Source organism: Triturus cristatus, chromosome 3_2 (assembly GCF_964204655.1).
Source record: "Triturus cristatus chromosome 3_2, aTriCri1.1, whole genome shotgun sequence".
Lineage (NCBI taxonomy): Eukaryota > Metazoa > Chordata > Amphibia > Caudata > Salamandridae > Triturus > Triturus cristatus.
Window position 1 is genome coordinate 1,132,789,012 of NC_140584.1, and position 19,769 is coordinate 1,132,808,780.

General features: G+C 43.8%; 1 protein-coding gene across 1 annotated transcript in view; it reads right to left on the reverse strand.

Annotated features, from left to right (window-relative positions):
* The window catches only part of IFT20 (intraflagellar transport 20), a 99,777-nt gene that overhangs the window by 21,486 nt on the left and 58,522 nt on the right, over positions 1 to 19,769 (reverse strand). Inside the window, exon 3 of the mRNA XM_085649946.1 lies at positions 5,561 to 5,646. Within this exon, the coding sequence (XP_085506072.1) occupies positions 5,561 to 5,646 (86 nt within the window). The remainder of the gene's footprint in view (positions 1 to 5,560; positions 5,647 to 19,769) is intronic.

Genomic DNA, 19,769 nt, shown 5'->3' on the forward strand with positions numbered 1-19,769 from the left:
CCCCAGTCTCTGTGCTTCTTCCCTAAATTAGACATGGTGAGTACTTGGGTACCCCCCAGATGGTGTACCCTTGAAAGTCCCTAGTATATGGTAGTAAGGTACCTGGCGCATAGGTACACCAGGGGTCTCCCATGGGCATGTATATACCACCCATGAGAGACCACCCAAATTGTGACTACAGGCCTGCCATTGCAGCCTTTGTGAGCTGGTGCTAGCACCACCTACGACAGATATACGTTTCCTTATATCTGAGGTCACGTGTGAGGGTGCCCCTGCATGAGCGCAGGACACCCCTGCAACCTTCAGAGTCCATTCTTCCAGGTTGTAAGTGCATCAGCCATTAAGATACATAGTGTGGCCATGCGTCATTACGCGATGGCTGTCTCCAAACCGGCTGTAACTAACCCGATCATTTTTGGTATCAAACATTCAAACATGTTGGAATCATACCCTCACACACTAAACTGTGTGAGAGGTATGATTCCATGCACTGTAAAGCTCCTTCAGGAAGCCGGAGTACTCCCGGTACTAGTCTTCTAGTCGCGGAAAGCAAACTATAGCTGCTGCTGATCAGAGACACAATTATGCCCCCCTGCTGCTGAGCCAAGCTCGTGCAGGGGAAGGCACGACAAAAGGTTTACTGTCACAAGGAAATGTGACCACCTCCCAGACAGGACTTAGTGTATTGTGACAGGATGGGGGCGCTTGCCAGCGCCACCGAGACTGCTTGAAGAGCACATTTGGTGCCCTCCTTGCATACTCCAGTTGAAACCAGTTTGGGGAGCCGTTGGCTCCCGCTCTGGCGTGAAACTGGACAAAGGACATGGGAGTATCCTCCCCACTGTCTGACCCCTCCTCTGGGAGGGACCCCTGATCGTTCCTACCCTTTCCTTAGGGTACTTAAGGGCTTACCTGTGGGTAGGTCCCTAGATTCGTCGTGGGACAAGATTCAGATCCAATACCACTTCTTCAATCGTCTGGGCACCCTGAACTTCTCTTTGGGAACCGAGACTGCAACTGGGAAGACTCCTGCTGCTCCTGGTCTCGTTGTCCTGCAAGTCTGCTGCAACGTCTGTGCTTCATACAGGTTCTTCACGGGACCTGTGGACATCCAAGAAACCTGAAGGAATCTCCCTTGGAGTGAATGAGCCACTCCTCTGCATCTGCATGCACTGGAACAAAGCTGTACGGTCTGCTGATCCTGGGCTCCTGCAGACTCCAAAAGGCTTAGTAACGCAGGTGGTGGTTCTGCAACTCCCTTGAGGCCTGCACTGTCTTCTCATCGAGTTTGAGGTCAGTATTCCTTGTCGGATCCACTGGAACAGAACCCCTGTGTACTGCATCGACTTGCCATTGCCAAGGCTTGTTGACTCTCTCCTCCAGAGTTCTTCAGGCTCCAAGAAGCTCCAGCCTCAAGCATCTCCTACAGCCAAGATATTTGCCTGCACCGCATCCTTTGCACAGTGGGCCTTCATCTTTTAGTGAGCTGCTCAAGGTCCTCTTGTGACTCCTGTGCCTTTGGCCTGTGGGTCCTCTTGAGGGTCTTCTTTGGCTCCAGTGGGCTCCCCTGTTTGCTCAGGGCCTGCTCTGATTTACCTGCTCATGGTGAGTCACTTGGCCCTTGCTGGTCCCGACACTGCACCTTTTTCTACAACTCCGTTAATTGCAGTTGCCAAGGCTTGTTTGTGCCCCTGCCAGACACTGACCCCTTGGCTCTTGACATCTGATGTGGGACAGCTCATGAATAAATCCTGGTCTTCCACAGCATCGCCTGGTCCGCACAGCTGCAACTTCAAGGGCACTGTCAACTCTCCTGCAACTCCAACATCGGTGGGCATTCGTCTCCTGTGCCTCCTGGTCACTCCTGAGTGGCAAGACTCTGTCCCTTCTGCATGCAGGTACCTCTCATCTTGAATCCACCTTTTGGTTCCACCGAACACTTTCACCTTCTTCGCTAGCTGCCTCTTTTATGAAGCCCTACATTGTGGTCTATGGTGATTTCCAACGTCTATTTGAACCTATGAACTGGCTTCCCTTGTGTAGGTATCTTGGCTCCTGGGGTATCCATTGGTGGGCTGACTCTTCAACCTTCCATCGTACACGGGGTTTGTTCAGGGTCTAATGGGAAGGGTCCTTTTTTTTTAAAACTGCAAACATGACTTACCTATTGACTAACATTGAGCACGCAGTCTTGTTCCCAGTCTGCACACAACCTCCGTGGGGTTTCTAGATACTCACCTTGGGTGGTTTGTTGGGTCCCTGGCTCTTCTATGTCTTCTAGGTCCATTCTTGACTAAAGTCGTGGTTCGCATTCCGCTGTTTTAGCATATGGTTTGGACTCCTCTGGAAGACCACTATGTATTCTGTGCTTTTTACGTATTCTATTGACAAAGTTTTGTTTGTATTGTGTTTAGATCTCCGGTTAGGAAATAATACATTGCGTTAGTGAGTGTTAATAATAAGTACTGGTAAAACAAGCTGTTTTATACTCCTTCTGGACTTAGCCTGAAGGCTGCTCTCCACAGCTACCACTTAGAGAGCTTTATAAGGTTGTCTAAGACCACTAAAATCTCCATAAGGGTTGTCTGGATTAGTGCAGGGGGCTACACTTACATAACTGTGACCATATACTAAGCAAGCCTTCTACACCACTGGTATCAAGGAAGCAGTGGAAAATATATGAATAATAGTTATGGTGCTTTTTACTAGATGTGTCGCCACTTCAACCCATCTGTACTGTGGTTCTTCAAATATGCCATTGTTCAACTCCATGCTTGTAAAAGGTAGGTGGATACCACAAACTGTGCCAAGGTTAAAACACATGTTTACTGACTGTGCAGCAGCACATACATAGAGTGGTGAGGATACTTTAGTGTATGTAAATAGAATTGTACGGTGCCATATGCTTTTAGATACGTTATCAGGTCACCACCCTGATCACAACAGTCAATAGATTGAAAGAACTAGGTAACAGGCCTTCTCCATCCATGCACCCTGGATCTGGAAAGACATCCTGGTATCCATCAGGACCAGCTCAACTATGATAGAATTTAGGAAATAGCTGGAGACGCATCTATTCAAAGAAAACTACATCACAATGCAGAACCAGTCCACCTCCTCGCTACTCTTCCAGTTGTTCTCCGACTTTAGATTTTCCTTTAACCCTACACAGTGCTGCCCTGCATTTTGGCTAAGATTATTCCATACAAATACCACAAACACACATACAATATTGGCAAAGGTGGTTGAATGTTAGGTGGTAAAAAGAAAGAAGTGGCCTCTGGTGAAAGGCAAAGAAAGCAGTGACTCTACGACACTGCTGTTTGCCCTTTGTCTTCGACAGAGGATTTCAGAGAAAATAATTCTTGAAAAGTTGTCTCTCAGGTTTAGGATGACAGGGAAAATTTTCTTTAATACCAGTTCGAGCAAAAGATGCCACATTCCTCAAGAAGCAGAACTGAAGAGATTCAACTATGCCATAGTAACAGGGAGCAACAGGATGGAGACTATCTGAGACAACAGGAGTCAAATGGTGGGGCTGCAGCAACAACAAAACAGAGCTAGACCTTGCCACAGGTTACAGTTGCGATGTGACTTTCAGTCTGCTCAACCTCAAAGGTTGGAGGGCCTGGATGAACAATGGGCAATCCAAAGCATGACACCTGTAGTGAGACAGTTCACAAGCATGGTGGCAGGAGGATGTGCAAACCGTGCTATGTTCCTTGGATGCATATAGTGGTGCATCTAAAGCCTCTAAAGCTTTGGTAGGCAGATACATCCATCTACCCACAACTATCTCTACCAGTCATTCCTCCCCCTATCCACCTCTCCAACACCTTCAGGACAGGTGTTCCCCGACAGACCTCGAAGAAGGTCAGCCCGTATGGCAGGTGTACAAGTACATGATACTACTGCAAAAACAAGACATCATAGGTTTTGTTAGTCATATAAAATGCTATTTAGAAGCGTTTGAGTGTAACATATCTATGTAAGTAGCAGATATGCGCATTCTTATTGTTTAATATAATTTTTGTGTGATAATATTTTCATTTTTGGAACTGGACGTATATTTTTTTACACACATCAATCTTAATGTTCTTAAGTACTTATTAATTTACAAGCATTTACAAATAGGTTTGACTTATTTCTTGCACCTGTGTATTTATTGCATTTCAAATTATAATACATATACAGCATATTAAAAACGTAACAAATGTAACAATGTAATATTGAACATATAATGAATATAAACTTTAAAATAATTTTGATTTTCAAAATTGTAATATTCTACATAATATTACAACATGTGTTTATAGTTCTAACCTTATCTTAGAAACTATTAAAGCACCTGCTCTGGGAAAGGGGCTAATTAAATGCTATTTCCGCATGAGGAAAGGGTTACCTCATTGCCTTATAACTTGTGATAGTAGAATTGTGTTTCCTCATGCAATTTTACAGCATGTTAAAATTGCACGAGTAAAATAGCATGCAGAAACACTACACAGAAAACTTGGAATCAGTTGGAGCAAAATGAATGCATAAAAACATAGTAATTTTGTTCCCTCCGCCTCGTAATCAGGGCCTTGGTGTTTAACTGCAAGGCTAGCATAGGTTGCTTAGTACTGGATAATCTGGAAACCCTTGATATGCTTCTGGAAAGCGCCAGGGAAAATATCAAATGAGGTTCCCTTATATCACAGTGGTGCACACATTTGTTGTGTAGAAGAGAGGAGTGACGTCCTCTGGTGACAACTGCTTGGCCATTGAATACAAGTAAACTGGTGGCTGCTGTCCTCTGACTACTTCAGATATTACCGCTAATGTTCTACTCTGCTAAGGACCAACCCATTCATCTTCATCCAGTGCTCAATGTTGCCGCGGCATCGGTAAGAGCAGCAGATCACACTGAGAGCCGAGTTGGGTCAGGTGGATGCAAACCTAATTCAAAGATATCATCAATATGTATAAGCAGGGCCACGAAATAATTACATGGAACTGCCAGATACTCTTTTCAAGGGCATCACATATACACACATAAGACACAATAACATAACATATCTAATATATCTTAAAGATACCACTGGTATACATGAGATGCAGCTGCTGCAGATTTGAGTGATTTTATTGGAATGCATGAACTGGATCATAAGGATAATGTCCCTGCAGGTGAGGCGGCTCCCCCACACATTTCAAGGATACAGCTGCAATGCAAGAGATGAACTGTTGGTGCACAATGCACCTCAAGGATGCTGTTGGTACACACAACATAAATACCCAGCACACCTCAGGAATATTGCTGGTACACAGGAGAGGTATACACAGCACATCTTGTGGGCAGGACTTGCAAGTATAAGATGGATTCCCAGGACATCTTCAGAATAATAATGGACTGTAGGACATGGATCCACAGGGATGTCCTTGGCAAGCATGAGGAGAGATCTGGAGTGTATCCCAGGCATATCTTTTGCATGCACAAGACTGATCCCTAGAACATTTCAAGCATAGTGCTACTACATACGAGACAAAACACCCACACTTGTCAAGGATTGCACAACGGTACCTTTATCTTTTCATTTTCTGCTTCTTTTGCTAGTTGATCCACAAGTTCTATTAAACCTCCAACAATTTTTTGAAACTGTCCTATTTCTGAAGGAAAAATATATTTTGTTAGTGCAAACCGATAAAGCCTTTTTAAATTAAATAAAAACAGAAATATAAACGCAGTTTTATGTCACATTTTCACATATCAGCAATCACAATGCTTATCTATCAAGACCATTGAAGGACTTGGGATTCGTGCAGCACTTCATTTGTGTAGGAAATTAATATTTTTGCAGGGTTTCCTCAGATATGTTTTGATTTTGGGGACTGTGAATAATTGGTGTTTTATCATCTGGGCACTTATATCCTGGACATCAGCTCACAGCTATATGTGATATTTCCGAAAAATGTATTTGTAATTAAATCGGCATATTTGAAATGATGGTTAGCTGTAATGTGGCACAAGTTGCACAATATCAATGTCCAGATGCAAGTCTACAGAGAAACTTTACCCCACTCGTACTTGGAGAAAAATGGCATCACCTGTTAAAGCACAGCCAATTGGCAACACTGACTCCAATTGTGTGTTAAAAGAAAAAAGCAAAGCCGTTTATTTGCTCTTAAAATGTAGGACCGAAACTCTAGTTTTTTTTCTTGTAAATCATTTTTATTGATTTTAGCAATGTAACGTCCAGAGCATTTGCATAACAATTAGGGCATACTATTTGACAACATTGTTTGGCAATGATACCGTATGGCTGGGGTTGGGACAAAGGAAAACTCTCAATCAATTTAGCATGTCCATGGCTAATGTGCTGGGCAGGTCACTGCTCGACTCCGCAGCGCCACACAGTCGGACATGGGTAAATGACAGCAAGATTATAAATAGGAGACTCGGACATTGCTCCACAAATCCAGTTTCGTAATAGACCGCATATCTCTGGGAGAGACAGCACGGAGTCTAACACAAGAAGCTCAATAAACGAGAAAGAAAATAAAGAAATTATATGTAACCTGAATAAGAGCCAATCTCCATATATACAAAGCTCATTTCATCTTTAGTCGCCGGTGTTGTGATTATATATGTATAGGACCACGTTGGGTTGTGTACTGCTGTGTCGTGCATTTCGAGGATAAACACAGGAATATATGGAGGAGGAGGGGGGAAGCAGTGGGCGCGTGGGGATTGGAAAGGAGGTTACACGACAAGTGGAGGGAAGTTGGTTAACCCCACATCCCTATTCTATGTGGGAAAAGGGCTCATTGGGGTGGGACACCCGTAGCGGCTCTAGCCTCAATCGCTGTTAAATCTATCTGCCTCTGCGCAGGGGTGTGTCACGGGGGGAGCAGTGCTCGCACCTCAGAGTCGCGCTAATTTATGCATTCTGAGACCAGTGCCCTTCGCAGATCCAGCAGCCACACAGCAATCCCAGGGCTCGACTGCGCCTTCCAGGCCATGGCGATCCTTCGTTTAGCCAAACCCAGAGCGAGATCCAGGAATTTGTTCACATTCTTACGAGTCTCGTAATTCCCAATAGGAAGTGAAGGGGTTCCATCTCCACCTGCGCTTCTGCTGCTGCTGTGAGCACAGCAGCCACCTCCAGCCAGAATACGCGAATGGTGGTGCAAGTCCAGACCATGTGTGTGAAAGTAGCCTCCTGTCCCCTGCATTTGGGGCAAACATCCATGGCGGTAGGGTACATGAGTGCCAGTCTGTGGGGAGTGAGGTATGTGTGGTGAAGGTAATTAAACTGAGTGTATTTCACCCTGGCGTTAATTGAGATAATTTTGGGGTGGGTAAGATATTGTTGCCACGGGTAGTGGATTGTTCACTATCCCAGTATGCTCTCAGTGTAAGCAGAGCAGGAGGGTCGTCTAGTCTGATGGAGGTGTAGATGGCCGTTATGGCGTTCCGCCTGTGACCATGCGTAAGCAGAGTTTGCAATAAGTATGAAGTAGCAGGCTCCACTCAGTCGGCGCCACAGGTCTGTAGGAACAGGCGAGTCAGTAGGGCATGCAGTAAAAAGGAGCCCTGTGGCACTCCATATGTTTCCACCAGGCCCTCAAACGTGATTATCTGCGAGTCCACAAACATATCCCCCACATGTGGTCAGTCCACCCTCCCTCCACGCCCCCAGCTCTGGACGTCCATGGCATGAGTACGTGCCAGGGAGTAGCTCCAAGGGCAGATTAGGTGCGTAAGGTGATGGTCAGCCTCTGGGCGTCACGTACTGAACCCAGTGCCTTCTGGCTGCTATCATTAACAAGTTGCCCTGTTGCCTCTGGGTTGGTGTTGCTGTTCCCGGGAGCCATTCCAGGAGCATCGGGAGGTCCCAGGCCACGGTACCTGTGTGCAACTCCATGAGGTTGCTTTTGGCGAGCCACCGGATTGGCCACTGTAGCTGTGCCACTGCGTAGTATCGCTCGTAATTGGACGAGCCCAGGCCGCCGTCCGACAGTGGCAAGTATAGCTTATGGAGTGCCACTGTGGCTCGTGTGGCTCCCCATATCAACGATACCAGTAGTGATTTCAGGTCCCAGGAGAGTTTCCGGGGTAGGCGATACGGAAGCACACAGAAAAAAATATAAGAGACGAGGGAGAACCAACATCTTGGATATTGCTACCTGGCCCATAGGAGACAGGGGAAGACCTGCTCAGAATGGAAGGGTTGAGCGAGCTTGCGTTATAGCCTGGCAGAGGTTCCCATCAATCGTGTCTGATGCCGTATGATAGATCTGGACCCCCAGGTATCCAAAGGTGTCGAATGCCATTTTCAGGGAAGTAAGCGGTGCCAACTGTCTTTGTTTCGGTGACATCAGTGTCATCGGTAACACCACCGATTTAGCCCAGGTGACCTGGCGACCAGAGACGCCCGCGTGGGCATTCAACAGAGCCATACTGGATTGCAGTATCGTCGTCGGCAAAGAGCGAGCTAATGTGCCACCGTTGGTCGACCTGCAGGCCCCAGTCCCTCACTCACAGCCGTAGTCTACACGCGAGCGGCTCCATGGCGAGAGCGAAAAGGATCTGTGACAGGGGGCAGCTCTGGCACGTACCCCTCTCTATCGATAAAAGCGGTGAGTAAGTGCAACCCGTCTTCATCCTAGCTTGTGGCCCAGTGTACAGTAGCCTTATCCATTTGAGGAAATGAGGGCCTATGCCAAACCCTGCCAGCGTTGTCTCCAAGTATGTCCAGCTTAAGGTGTCAAACGCCTTTTCTATGTCAAGTGAGGCGATCCAAGATCGTTTCCCCTCACCCAACCGAAACTCTAGTTAAATCAGTTATTAATGTGTAATGAACAATTACTTATTGTGAAAACACTTACTTAGTGTGAAAATCTGAAAGTAAAATTTTTATCGTACCCACAACCAATAAACAAAAACATATGCCAAACCCCAAGAAGGAGGGCAGGAGTGCGTACATTGGAACATGGGTCAAGCAGGGACAACTGCGCCTAAATCATGGAGGTTGAGGTAATTTGCCTCTGCTGTTGTGGGATCAGTGCTTAATTTGTAAAATAATATGTGCCAGGGCCCGGATCGGGAGGCCACTGCAGCTTGCACCACCCACCGCCTCAGTCATCGCTGCCAAAACAACCACTAACCATCTATCTCTCCTGCAAGTGTGACAGTTGAGATTATTCCATGTCCCCAAAGCTAAAGGAATAGCTGGGGAGGCAGGTATTAGTATATTTTATTGTATTCAAAAACAACTGTTGTTCTGCTCATCTCTAAATTAGATGAGTAGCGCCACCATGTGGCAGACTGACACAAGTGCAGTGTTGACAATTAAGTGCTGGAAACCACCAGCTCAAATTAAGCACTGCCAGGGATACGTCTTAAACTCTGCAAAATTTGCAAAATACAGCACATTATGCACTTGACTTTTAGTGATGTGAACTTATTTTGCTGTTTTCTAATGATAGACCAACAACCATGTTGAATAATCTGCAGCCATTCTATGTGCCTCTGTTATACCAATGTGCTCGAGTTCTCTTGCCTCTGAAAACTCTGCCTCGTTTCAATGCCTGTCACTATGAAGTGAGAATTCCCAATTATGCTAGGTCAGCATCCGAGATATCCATTGTTGTATCTCTTTTCAAAGTCCTTTTTCGTAGTTCTCACTAGAAACTAAGGCACCCATTTGTATTATTATCTAAAATTTCTGTTTAGTGTATGTTGCTTCAATCGCTTATTTGAAGAAAATGTATAGAAGTTGGGGAAATTAGGGTTGGGGTTTGCCTTAGATGCACATTTGTTGGTGAGGTGAAGTTCTGTCATGCTGGATAGCAATACGGTATTTTTGCTTATATTTCCAAAATAAACATGTTTTAGACTTCAAGTAGTCTCGGAGATAGTTTTCATTCACAGTGGTAGCGATGGCAAGCAGTCACAGGCTTCTCAGGGAGACAGTGTAGAGGTGTTCTAGCTCAGAGCTAAAAAATTCAATGAAGGAACGTCCAGCCCAGGGCTTATATTTACTACTATATGTACTTTATTACACACTAAAATGCAACATTACACACTACTGTCAACATAAAACAAGTGTCTCTGGGTGCTACTCAGGTCGGTGCTGCGCTTCCTCCCTGTTCTCACTCCAATCCACGCACTCTCCCAGTTTGGGTGTTCCTTACTTTTTGTGGGAAATGCAGCAGTGGCATAAATATAGCTCACGTGATATTAGACACATCAAACAAAACATGTGTGTGCAGTCTCAGTTCAAATTTTTATCGCAATGAAAAGGTATTGGTCCTCACAAGTTGGCCTTGCTGCTCGGTGTTTAAACAGGAGAGGCTCCTCCATTAGAGCAGAGGTGCGTCGCCCCACTAAAAAATGCCCCCAGAAAAGCCCCACTGCTGAAAAATATAAATGATGATAAAGTTTATTTATTACCATTTTATTTTTCACCAACCCATCCCGAACTGAGTGTCAAGACAGGGCCATTGCCGCCGAGTGGCAGCAGCGAGCTGTGTACTTAAGTTTAAAGTGAGCATTCATTTTGGCCGGCTGTCTTGCGACAGCCAGCTGGACTTGCGCATTTTAAACCTCTCTAACCCAGCTGTCTAAGACAAGATGATCTTCCATGTCGGAGTCATGACAAAAGCCTTTCAACGCATGGCGAGAGCCCAATCATGCAGCACAGGCAAAGCTCTCCCGGCTTACCCCACCAATGTTTGCCAAGTCGTCCCTTGTAATCTGTGAAACCACCATCTACTCTTAGTTTTTAAGACAATGGACTTTGAATTGTGGGTCTTAAGTTTCACTTTTACCGATATATGTAGGGGCCAAAAAATACCACTATGCCATTGCTTCTGGTTTAAGAGCCAGAACTGGCTGAAAGGACGACACATGACATGGGGCAACTTAGCAGCCTTGTCCACAAATACATCAACATGCGCAGCTACAGTTGCAAATTACTATGTGGTTCTCAATTCAAATATTACACTACTTTTTCCACCAATATATCATTACCCATACAATGTGTGTCCAAAATGTTGGGTCACCAGCAAAAACAAAATGAGTCTCCATAATGATGTTCACAACGGGGTCCCTAGTTAAACATTGTGTCTCTAAAAACAAAGAGTAAGGATGTGTAACCAGCTGAACAACAGATCTTTAGAATGGCTCAGATGTGGACAGTCACTGAAGATTAACTTTGAACCAAAGGAGTCCCAGTGCTGGGCATGGCACTGGCAAGGTTTGAGTGCAGCTTGGCAACACACAGCGGAGGTTTCCTGTGCGAACTAGATGTGATGTTTCTTCTTGTGAAATGAGACATGGAGCCTCACGTTTTCTACAGTGAATACTGCAGACGATAAACAATAACTAAAAAGATTGGTAGTTGGCAACGAATGCAGATGTCACAGAAGGTTAGAAGGTTTCGTAAAACGGTGCAGAGAAGGAAGTGCACTGTGGATGGGACATTCAAAGCGATAAACCTGTTCCGAATGAGTCAGCCTAGACACAAATAGAATGCAGTGCAAATATTTGCAAAGAAGAGCAGAATGACTTTCTCAAATGCAGAAGAATATTTATGGTAAAAAGAATGATTTGGACTAGGAGCATAATACGATTTGTAGGGGAACGAGATATGATTCGGGAGAGAGCAAAATGAAACAGAAGGAAGAAGTCTACTCTGTACTGAACGTGACACGTGGGGTACTGCAAGACATTATCAATGGATTCATGTAAAACTTTTCAATCTGCTAATGAGACTTACTCAGCCTAGGTGACACGCAACATGTGCTAGCTCTAGGTGTCAGGCAGTCACCCACAAGCTTAGACAGATGGCCATCACCACCAGCCAAGTTCTGATTCACATGCCATATGCTAAGGTGTGTCCCTAAAATGACGTGTCAGTAGCTGTACAAAATGTTCTCATATTGTGGTGTCAAAGTTTGACCAGCTAAATTATGTATCCGGATTAATATGTAATAAACTGAAGTCACCTGATACTATCATCATTTGTATTTGTTGTTCTACCATTCTTACTATTGAGACCATGATCCATAAATCAATGTTATACTTCCAATTTATCTTACAACTAAAACTGACTATGTATTAGAGGTGGGCGAGCCAACCAATTAACAAGAAGACGCGAGTCAGAGCTGAGCCAAGGGTAGGCCCTGGCTCTCAAAACCAGTGCTGGAGCCAAATCCTGAAAATAGTTGTCATGTAAATCATGCATTATAACAACCAATGGCCTGCCCTACGATACACCTAATCCTATAATGCCGACATTAATAGGGTTTTCAATCCTTTCTAATTCTCTAGAGTGTGTTTCCTATCACTACTCACAGGTCGTGGTGTATCAAATTAAAAGTGTCAAAGAAACCATCATAGCACCGCTTCTAACCATAGTTGACTAGAAAAAAGGTGAGGGAAGAGAAAGAGCACCTCAAGGTAGTAACACCAAGGGGGGTTGCTGGTTGGTACTCACCTAGAGTACGATAATGTGCCTTCAAATTTCAAAAAAGTGTATTTCTTTAACATGTGGAAACATTTCATCTTAGTATATCAGATTCTAACACTGAGTATTTCTTAAACTTGAGTTTTTAAACATGAACTAAGAAACATTCCTGCTACCGCCATGATGACAATGCTATTAGTGAACTAAGAGGAAAGTCAGTTGTCAAGTGTATCTTATATGTGACCTAGATTCTTATTACACAGAAGGCAACATTATAGGCTATCAAATCAAACACAAGAGAGGTTTTATACCGCACACATTCTGGACTCACATGAACTCTGTGGGTTGTGCCGGCTACTCCTCCACCGGCACTCAGTGGAAAGCCTGCCTGAAGTAAGCTTGAGAGAAAAAAATCAACACTTACTTCCCCAGTGGTGCAATCCAAGTACAAGTCAATTTCTAGTATGGATGCTTCTTACATTTTCCCAATTTGGACCGTTTCATCCTCAAAATCGTAGCTTTTAAATTCAAGCATTAGAGGGCGAATTGTCAGCTCAAACTCTCACATTGTTCTTTATCACGTAGTGCCCCTCAAGGGTTCATCTTAACACCTTTCCTTTTTAACATTTACATGCAGCCACTTATAACGTTATTTTGAAAGGGTTGACATCATAATGTATCACTATACATATGATACTCCATTGTACTAGATAAGGTACAATTCATAACACAATGTCTTTCCACGTTACACACACAGTTCATGCGGCCAGAGCAACACTATACTCTCTTAAAAAGCTAAAGTCTTTCCTCTAACCTTTGGATGTTGTTCACACCCTTATGGTTTCCCACACTGATTATGGAAACTCAACTCTGATTGGAGCACCTAAGGCCAACCTGAAGCCATTAGAAGCAGTTGTTCCCTCAGTGGCCAGGTTTGTTTCTGGTACAAAAATGTTAGGTCGTTTCACCCCAGTATTAAGAGAACTGCTGGGGCTCCCATTGGAAGTGAAGATTAAACTCAAATGTGCTGCATTCTTTCAAGATACTCCATGAAAAACAACCAGGATATCTATACAGCACACTACAATGATAGCGTGGTCAGGGAGCTCTGAGGAGCAAGGATACTTTCTGGCTGGAATCAAACTAATGTTTCCACCCTTCTGCTGCGAAGCAATATTTCTCACCTGTTGCTCACACACTTGGGTACTTACAACCAGAAGAAATCTGTTAATTTTATTTACTTGCCCAGCCTATGACTCTACCTTACTTATAGTTTTCGGACAAACGTCAAACCTTCATGACTTTGCCAGCTGAACTGAACTACAGACTTGCATTATCAAAGGAATGGTTTCTGCCTTATAACATTCTAGCAGAACCTCTCTCTCTCTTTTTTTTACATCATATTGTCGTCCTACACGTGGTACTTCACTAGAATACATGGAATCAGTTCCACTTCTTCCACTCCCTTGCTCTCTACTAAATCTTCTCACTACTCAACACGTCCACACACTTTTAAAACCTCTAGGATTTCTAGGCACTATTTCTACTAATCCCTCTATTCAACCTTACTTTGCTCTAGAATCTATTTCAATGCACTCATTCAACAATTATATTTATAAAGAATTCAACATTTCGTTTTTTGTCCTTAAGCCAACAATGATTTCGCATCGCTCTGTACTACAGCATCTCATTCTTTGTAAGCGAGATCGTCTCACCATTCGATAGAAGTAAAGCCTGCGGACAGCATTTAGTCTTGCATGCTATATGAAAATGTAAATAAATCCATGTTTGGTGCTAGACTCGCCATTTCCCCACATCACTTATCCAAGCCCATTGCATCCCTGTGTTCAGTCAGCTCTTTAGCTCCTCTGCAGATTGGCTTCAGCACCGCGGAAGATATTCATGGATATACTGTGCACACTTAGCGAGGGTCAGGAGTGATGCTTCACTGCCGATCTTACCGATGGAGGTTTGATTTCCTTCTCTGCCTATGTGACATATTCCTCAGGAAAAGGTTACCATCCCCAGCCTCACATGGTCACACTCCCTACAATATGCAACAAACCCAGAGCTCTTTCTGAACACAAAAGACGGATCAAAACCATTTCTGCAGTAAACATATCCAAAAATATGCTAACCCACACTCGGGGAAGCGGACTTGCGTGGGAGTCAAATCAACATCCCGTGGGCATGAATTACCTCCTGCCAGAGACTATGTGGGTATCTCTGCATCTCTCCCCCCTGAGAATCTGTATTTTCCTCATTAGTTGGAGCCTGTTCTCCACCTTCATTAGTGGATGGGTTACATTTTCTCTACTTTGCATGGATTGAGTTACAATTTTTGAACCTACCATCCCAACCTGTTTGGGCCTAACGTCTAAAGGTTTATATAAAAGCTGGCCACCAAGATGGTATTTCTATGGACCTTTGGAGACATTCTGTTGCACCGGCACACAGTCATGTCTGATTAAAACCAGGGCAATGGAAGTTACTCTTTTTGTCCCCCAGGGCTGCAACAAGGCTAGGATACTGGGTAAATCCCTTCTGTTGTGATCTGCCTTGGAATAAAAGGAAGATGTACTGCCTGATGCATGGAGCAGAGCTGTCTTCTGATCAGAAGGATAAAGAGCACGAATCAGCTGAATAAACCAGTCTAGAGAGTGTCTCATGGAAGTGAGCTGCCCAGAAGCCTAAGGCCCTTGCAATTTATTGTGATGACCAGAGCACAACTGAAGACATCAGCTTTGAAAAAGAGCTGGTGACCTGCTGGAGATAAGTCAGGACTGCAATTGTGGTGAGCCTGAAACACAGTATTGCTGGTACCATTCCCTCACATTATGTTAGCCACTATCACCCATACGCCATTGAGCTAGAGATATACTCCTTTCATCGTAAGATTTCAAATCTTTAGGTTGGTATCTGGATGGCAGACGCTAGTTGCCCCTTACAGATCCAAAGACTTTACATTTCAAAGAAGTGACTGGATCTGAACTACATATCATGTCCCAAGTTATTACTCAGTACTACTGGATCCAGTGGGTGTCCAAAGTGCGATGTGTCCCCAGCCACCTCAAAAAGTATTTGCCAAAGTCATTCGATAACTAGCGAAAACATCAAAGCCCAAGACACAAAATCTTGAAGTAGTCGTCCTCCTACACAAGACAATGTCGACATAGGACACAGAAGGCCTTCAAAGAGCCAGAGGTACTACCACACTGTAGGTTATATAGTAGTTCAGTTTCATACTGAGCCAGAGTTATGGCAGGTGTCCTGACAGATAAAAATTGGTAAGATGGAGAGGTGTGACTAGAAGTCTGCGTGCAATGTGATATGTTCCATAGACACTTCTCCAAGTGTGAATATTAATGTTAGCAAGGGAAACCCGATTTACATCTGATACACAGACAAATCACTGTAGACAAATAGCTGTAACTTATGTCACATTTTGTTGCCATGTTTAGTCATTTTTCACCCATTGTCTTTATTTCTATCATCACAGGATATTTTAGATAATTAATATAATGCAGTTGGGTTCACTAAAGAGAACAAAAGAAGTTTTTATGTTGGTGAATATTGCTTCTCTTCAATTAATTTCCACAAAAAGACCTTTGAATTAAAATTAAAAATATTACACTTAGAAAATAAATGCTTTGCTTCCATTTATACCCCTCATCTACCTCCTTTCAATACGCCAATAACCTCATTCATTCCCATGCATATGTAGGCACTTGAAAAATACATTTTTTCACACATGAGGGATGTTCTATCCACATATTACGTTATTACTGTGAGAATATCTTGTGCTCCTCACCCACAAGAACCAATGTACTTTAACATGCTATTGTCCACATTGTAAACTTTGTTTCAGCAATCCTGCTTGTGCTCTCTTAAGAACAGTCTCATTTTATTTAATTATTAATCGTATCTTCTGGTTTAATTAAAAGTTATTCAAACACAGGGAAGCAGAAAACTATCTTGTGTAATTGCGGTCCTATTTTACATAGCGAAAGGAGGCCTTTAGATCAAAGCGGACCTGTCTGTATCAGTTCGATATTTCTTCTTTATTTTGAAAATCATTGGCTCTCTCATCACTGTACACTCTGTTTATGCAGACGTTTCTTACTGAACAAAAATCCATACTAGAGTAAATAAGGGAATGGATTACCTACAGCCCAAGAAAATTCGGTCATAACCTACTAGAAAAAAAACACTGTATAAACATGATCAGATAGCTGTGCAATCAAGTCTCCTTAATGGTGGCTCGAGGGGTCTGTAGGTTTCAGAATCAAAACGTTTTTAATTAACAGAAACATTTTGAATTATTTGATAAGATTATCTGAAAATGGCTGAAGAGTTGAAAACAATGTGGGATGAAGAGGTTGAGATTTATAGGGGGAATAGAGCAAACCGGAAAAGAGAGAAGTCTTTCTTCTGCAAAAGTCACTGATGAAGCCTCACTTAGAAAAACGTGTCTCCAGATTGAGGCCACAAATTCAGAAGGGATCTATGTGTTCATTTCAGGAAAAAACCTACTTAATAATAAGACATGTGTACACCGCACTGCTTCCCAAGAAGAGTCCCGGTGCTAGTGGATGCTACTTTGGAATTATTTTGGGCAAAAGCAAGATGTTCTATTGAAAGGCAATCACCACAGTGACTGGTTTAAATCCCAACTCATACTACAGAAAGCTCAAGCATGTACGCATTTGGACCATTTGGGTTTTGTTTCCCATAGGAGCACTTCTGCAAATCTGCATAGGCTGGTTGAGGTTACTTTCTTTGTTGAGATGGACGAGACGGATTATGCTGTTGCTCCCTCAACAGCGTAAAAAGCATTTGTCACTACTGGATGGGAATTTCTATTCTCAACATTATAGGAATGTATATTCTTTGGTCTCACTTTCATGAATTTGATGCGATTATTATACATGCATATGAGAGCCAGGGTGAGAATAAGTAGGGTGATATTGGAAAACTGCAGTGTGGTACCAGATGGCTGCCCGCTGTGGTCTCTCCTACTCGCACTGACCATAGAACCACTGGAGGAAGTGTTGAGAAAGGAGATGTATGCATGGAAAGTTAAGTTAGGGGATAAGTGTAGAATGTCATTCTATGCATATGAAGCATTAGTATGCTTAGAAAACCCTGAGTAACAGCCCCATGGATGCTTCAGATACTGGAACGATACTGAGCCTGTGCACTTACTGGTCGAAATTACTATTATTTCCTGTTGGAGCTTTGACCAAAGTGCAGTTGATGAACTGTAGCAGTTGGGTATGATTTTGCAACCCATATCTCTGAAGTACCTAGATATACATTACACACGATCAGTGGGAGGATATCAAATTAAATGCTGGTGAGGTATTGGAGGGTGTGCCGTGTTTCCTCCTCTCTCCCCCTGCACTTAATGTGAAGAGTTTTGTTAGTGTAGGTATTGATGTTGCCACAATGCCTATGTACTTCAGGAGAGAGTGAGATGGGGGGGAGGGGGGGGTGTTTGCTGGCAAGATCAATATTCATTGATGTTGATCACACATTGAATTCCTTAATGTTGTCCATCATAAATCACTTTTAATTTGGCCGGATTGTTTAGATATACCATTGCATTCTTTTCTTGAAAGGGCTTAATTAGCTGTCTAAGTCTCCACCTCCTTTCGACTGTATAATGGCAAAAGTCAGGGCGTACAAAATAAGAAATGGAATCCTTACTACGAGGTTTATCTGGCGTAACTTTATCAGATATGGCTTGTCGAAGCGTAAAGTTTCCAAAATAAACTAGGATCGCTCGTGGGTATTTCCCTACTGCTGCCGCAGATTTTAGGGTTAAAGGGACTCTGTGCGCTCGCTGTACCTCGTAGCTCCAGTCCCAGGCAGTAAGTTCAGGCAGGGTGTCGCGCAGCAGTTGTATAATAAAGGATCGACAATCTTCTCCCTCAGCTTTCTCCGGGACACCAAGAACGCGGAGATTGTTTCTGCGAAGCCTATTTTCGTAGTCTTCCAGTTTCCATCTAATATCTTTAAGCTCTGCTTCATGTGCTTCAAGTCGCTCATTTGTTCTGGCAGCTTCAGTTTCATTCAGAACGATCCGTTCTTCTATGTCATGTAACCTTTCTGTAAAGGCGCCCATCGTTTTTTACAGTTTCCGAACGACACCTTGAACCTTCTGTAATGCTACTCTTGACTTGCGGCTGTCTTTTGAAGTTTCTTCGCGATGGGATGCAATGGCTTGTAGAACTGTTTCCATGACTTGTGACAATGTAGCCCCAGTTGTGCCAGCTATATCAGTTTGTTCACTGTTTAGAGCTTGGTTTGAAGATGATGCCTGCGGCGTTACAGTAAGATTCTGATTTTGATTTAAATTCAAGACAGTCGGGGTGTAATCCCAGGTCAATTCATTTGTTCCATGACAGCCTCCCTTCATCTTTTTAAATATCGTCCGTCTTTTATCTCGTAGTTCCTTTGGGGGGTTAAGATCCGAGTCTGTACTGGTGTTCGAGTCAAAATCATTCTCGACTTCATCGACTTCATCCTCTGTATCACCTGACCAACTGATGTCTTCTGAGAATGAATAAAAGTCTGTGATGTCTTTGTCCGCTTCCATTGCCTCAATAGGGTCACTTTGGTGGTCATTTGTCGCGCTGTTGATTATTTTAACTTCTCCATTCCAGCTTGGACCGGCAGTCTCTTTCCGCTCAGTTGTTAGCTGGACCATATTGTTGGGCGGTTGTGTGACAGAATTTATCGGGACTTCCCTAGTCGGTTCTGATGTATAGTTGCTGCAATTCTTGCTGCCACTGTCGGTAGAGGCATTAGGATTAGCCGGCCCAGCAATCGTAGTGAGGGTAACTAGAGTCTTTAGCTGAGCGACTGAGGGATCTAGAGTCTCGCAGGTGATTGAGGGGGTATCTCTAACATTAGTGATATTAGAAGCAGAGGCAGGATGAATCGCTTGACTTACCACGGTGATCGTAGTATCAGACCCCTCAGAGGTGAGCAAAGCCTCTTGTCTTTCACTGTGTCTTTCGCTGTGGTCAGATGTATCCAAGTCTGGAGTCTTCTTCGTCTGCTCGATGGTGGACGCCGAGCCGTCGATATTCTCCATGCCAATCCCAGCAGCTACTGAGGCAGCTGCTCCAGTTGCCTCAGTATCGTTAGCGGTTAATTCCTTCGGCTGAGCTCGCCGGGTCGACTTGTGTTGAAGTCTCTGGCTGGCAGCAGCGCGCATCATTGAGATCACAGTGGGGGCGTTCGAAACAGAGACAGAGTCAGATGGCGATGCAATGGGAGTTTTCCGAAGGATCACACTTTTGTGAGTCG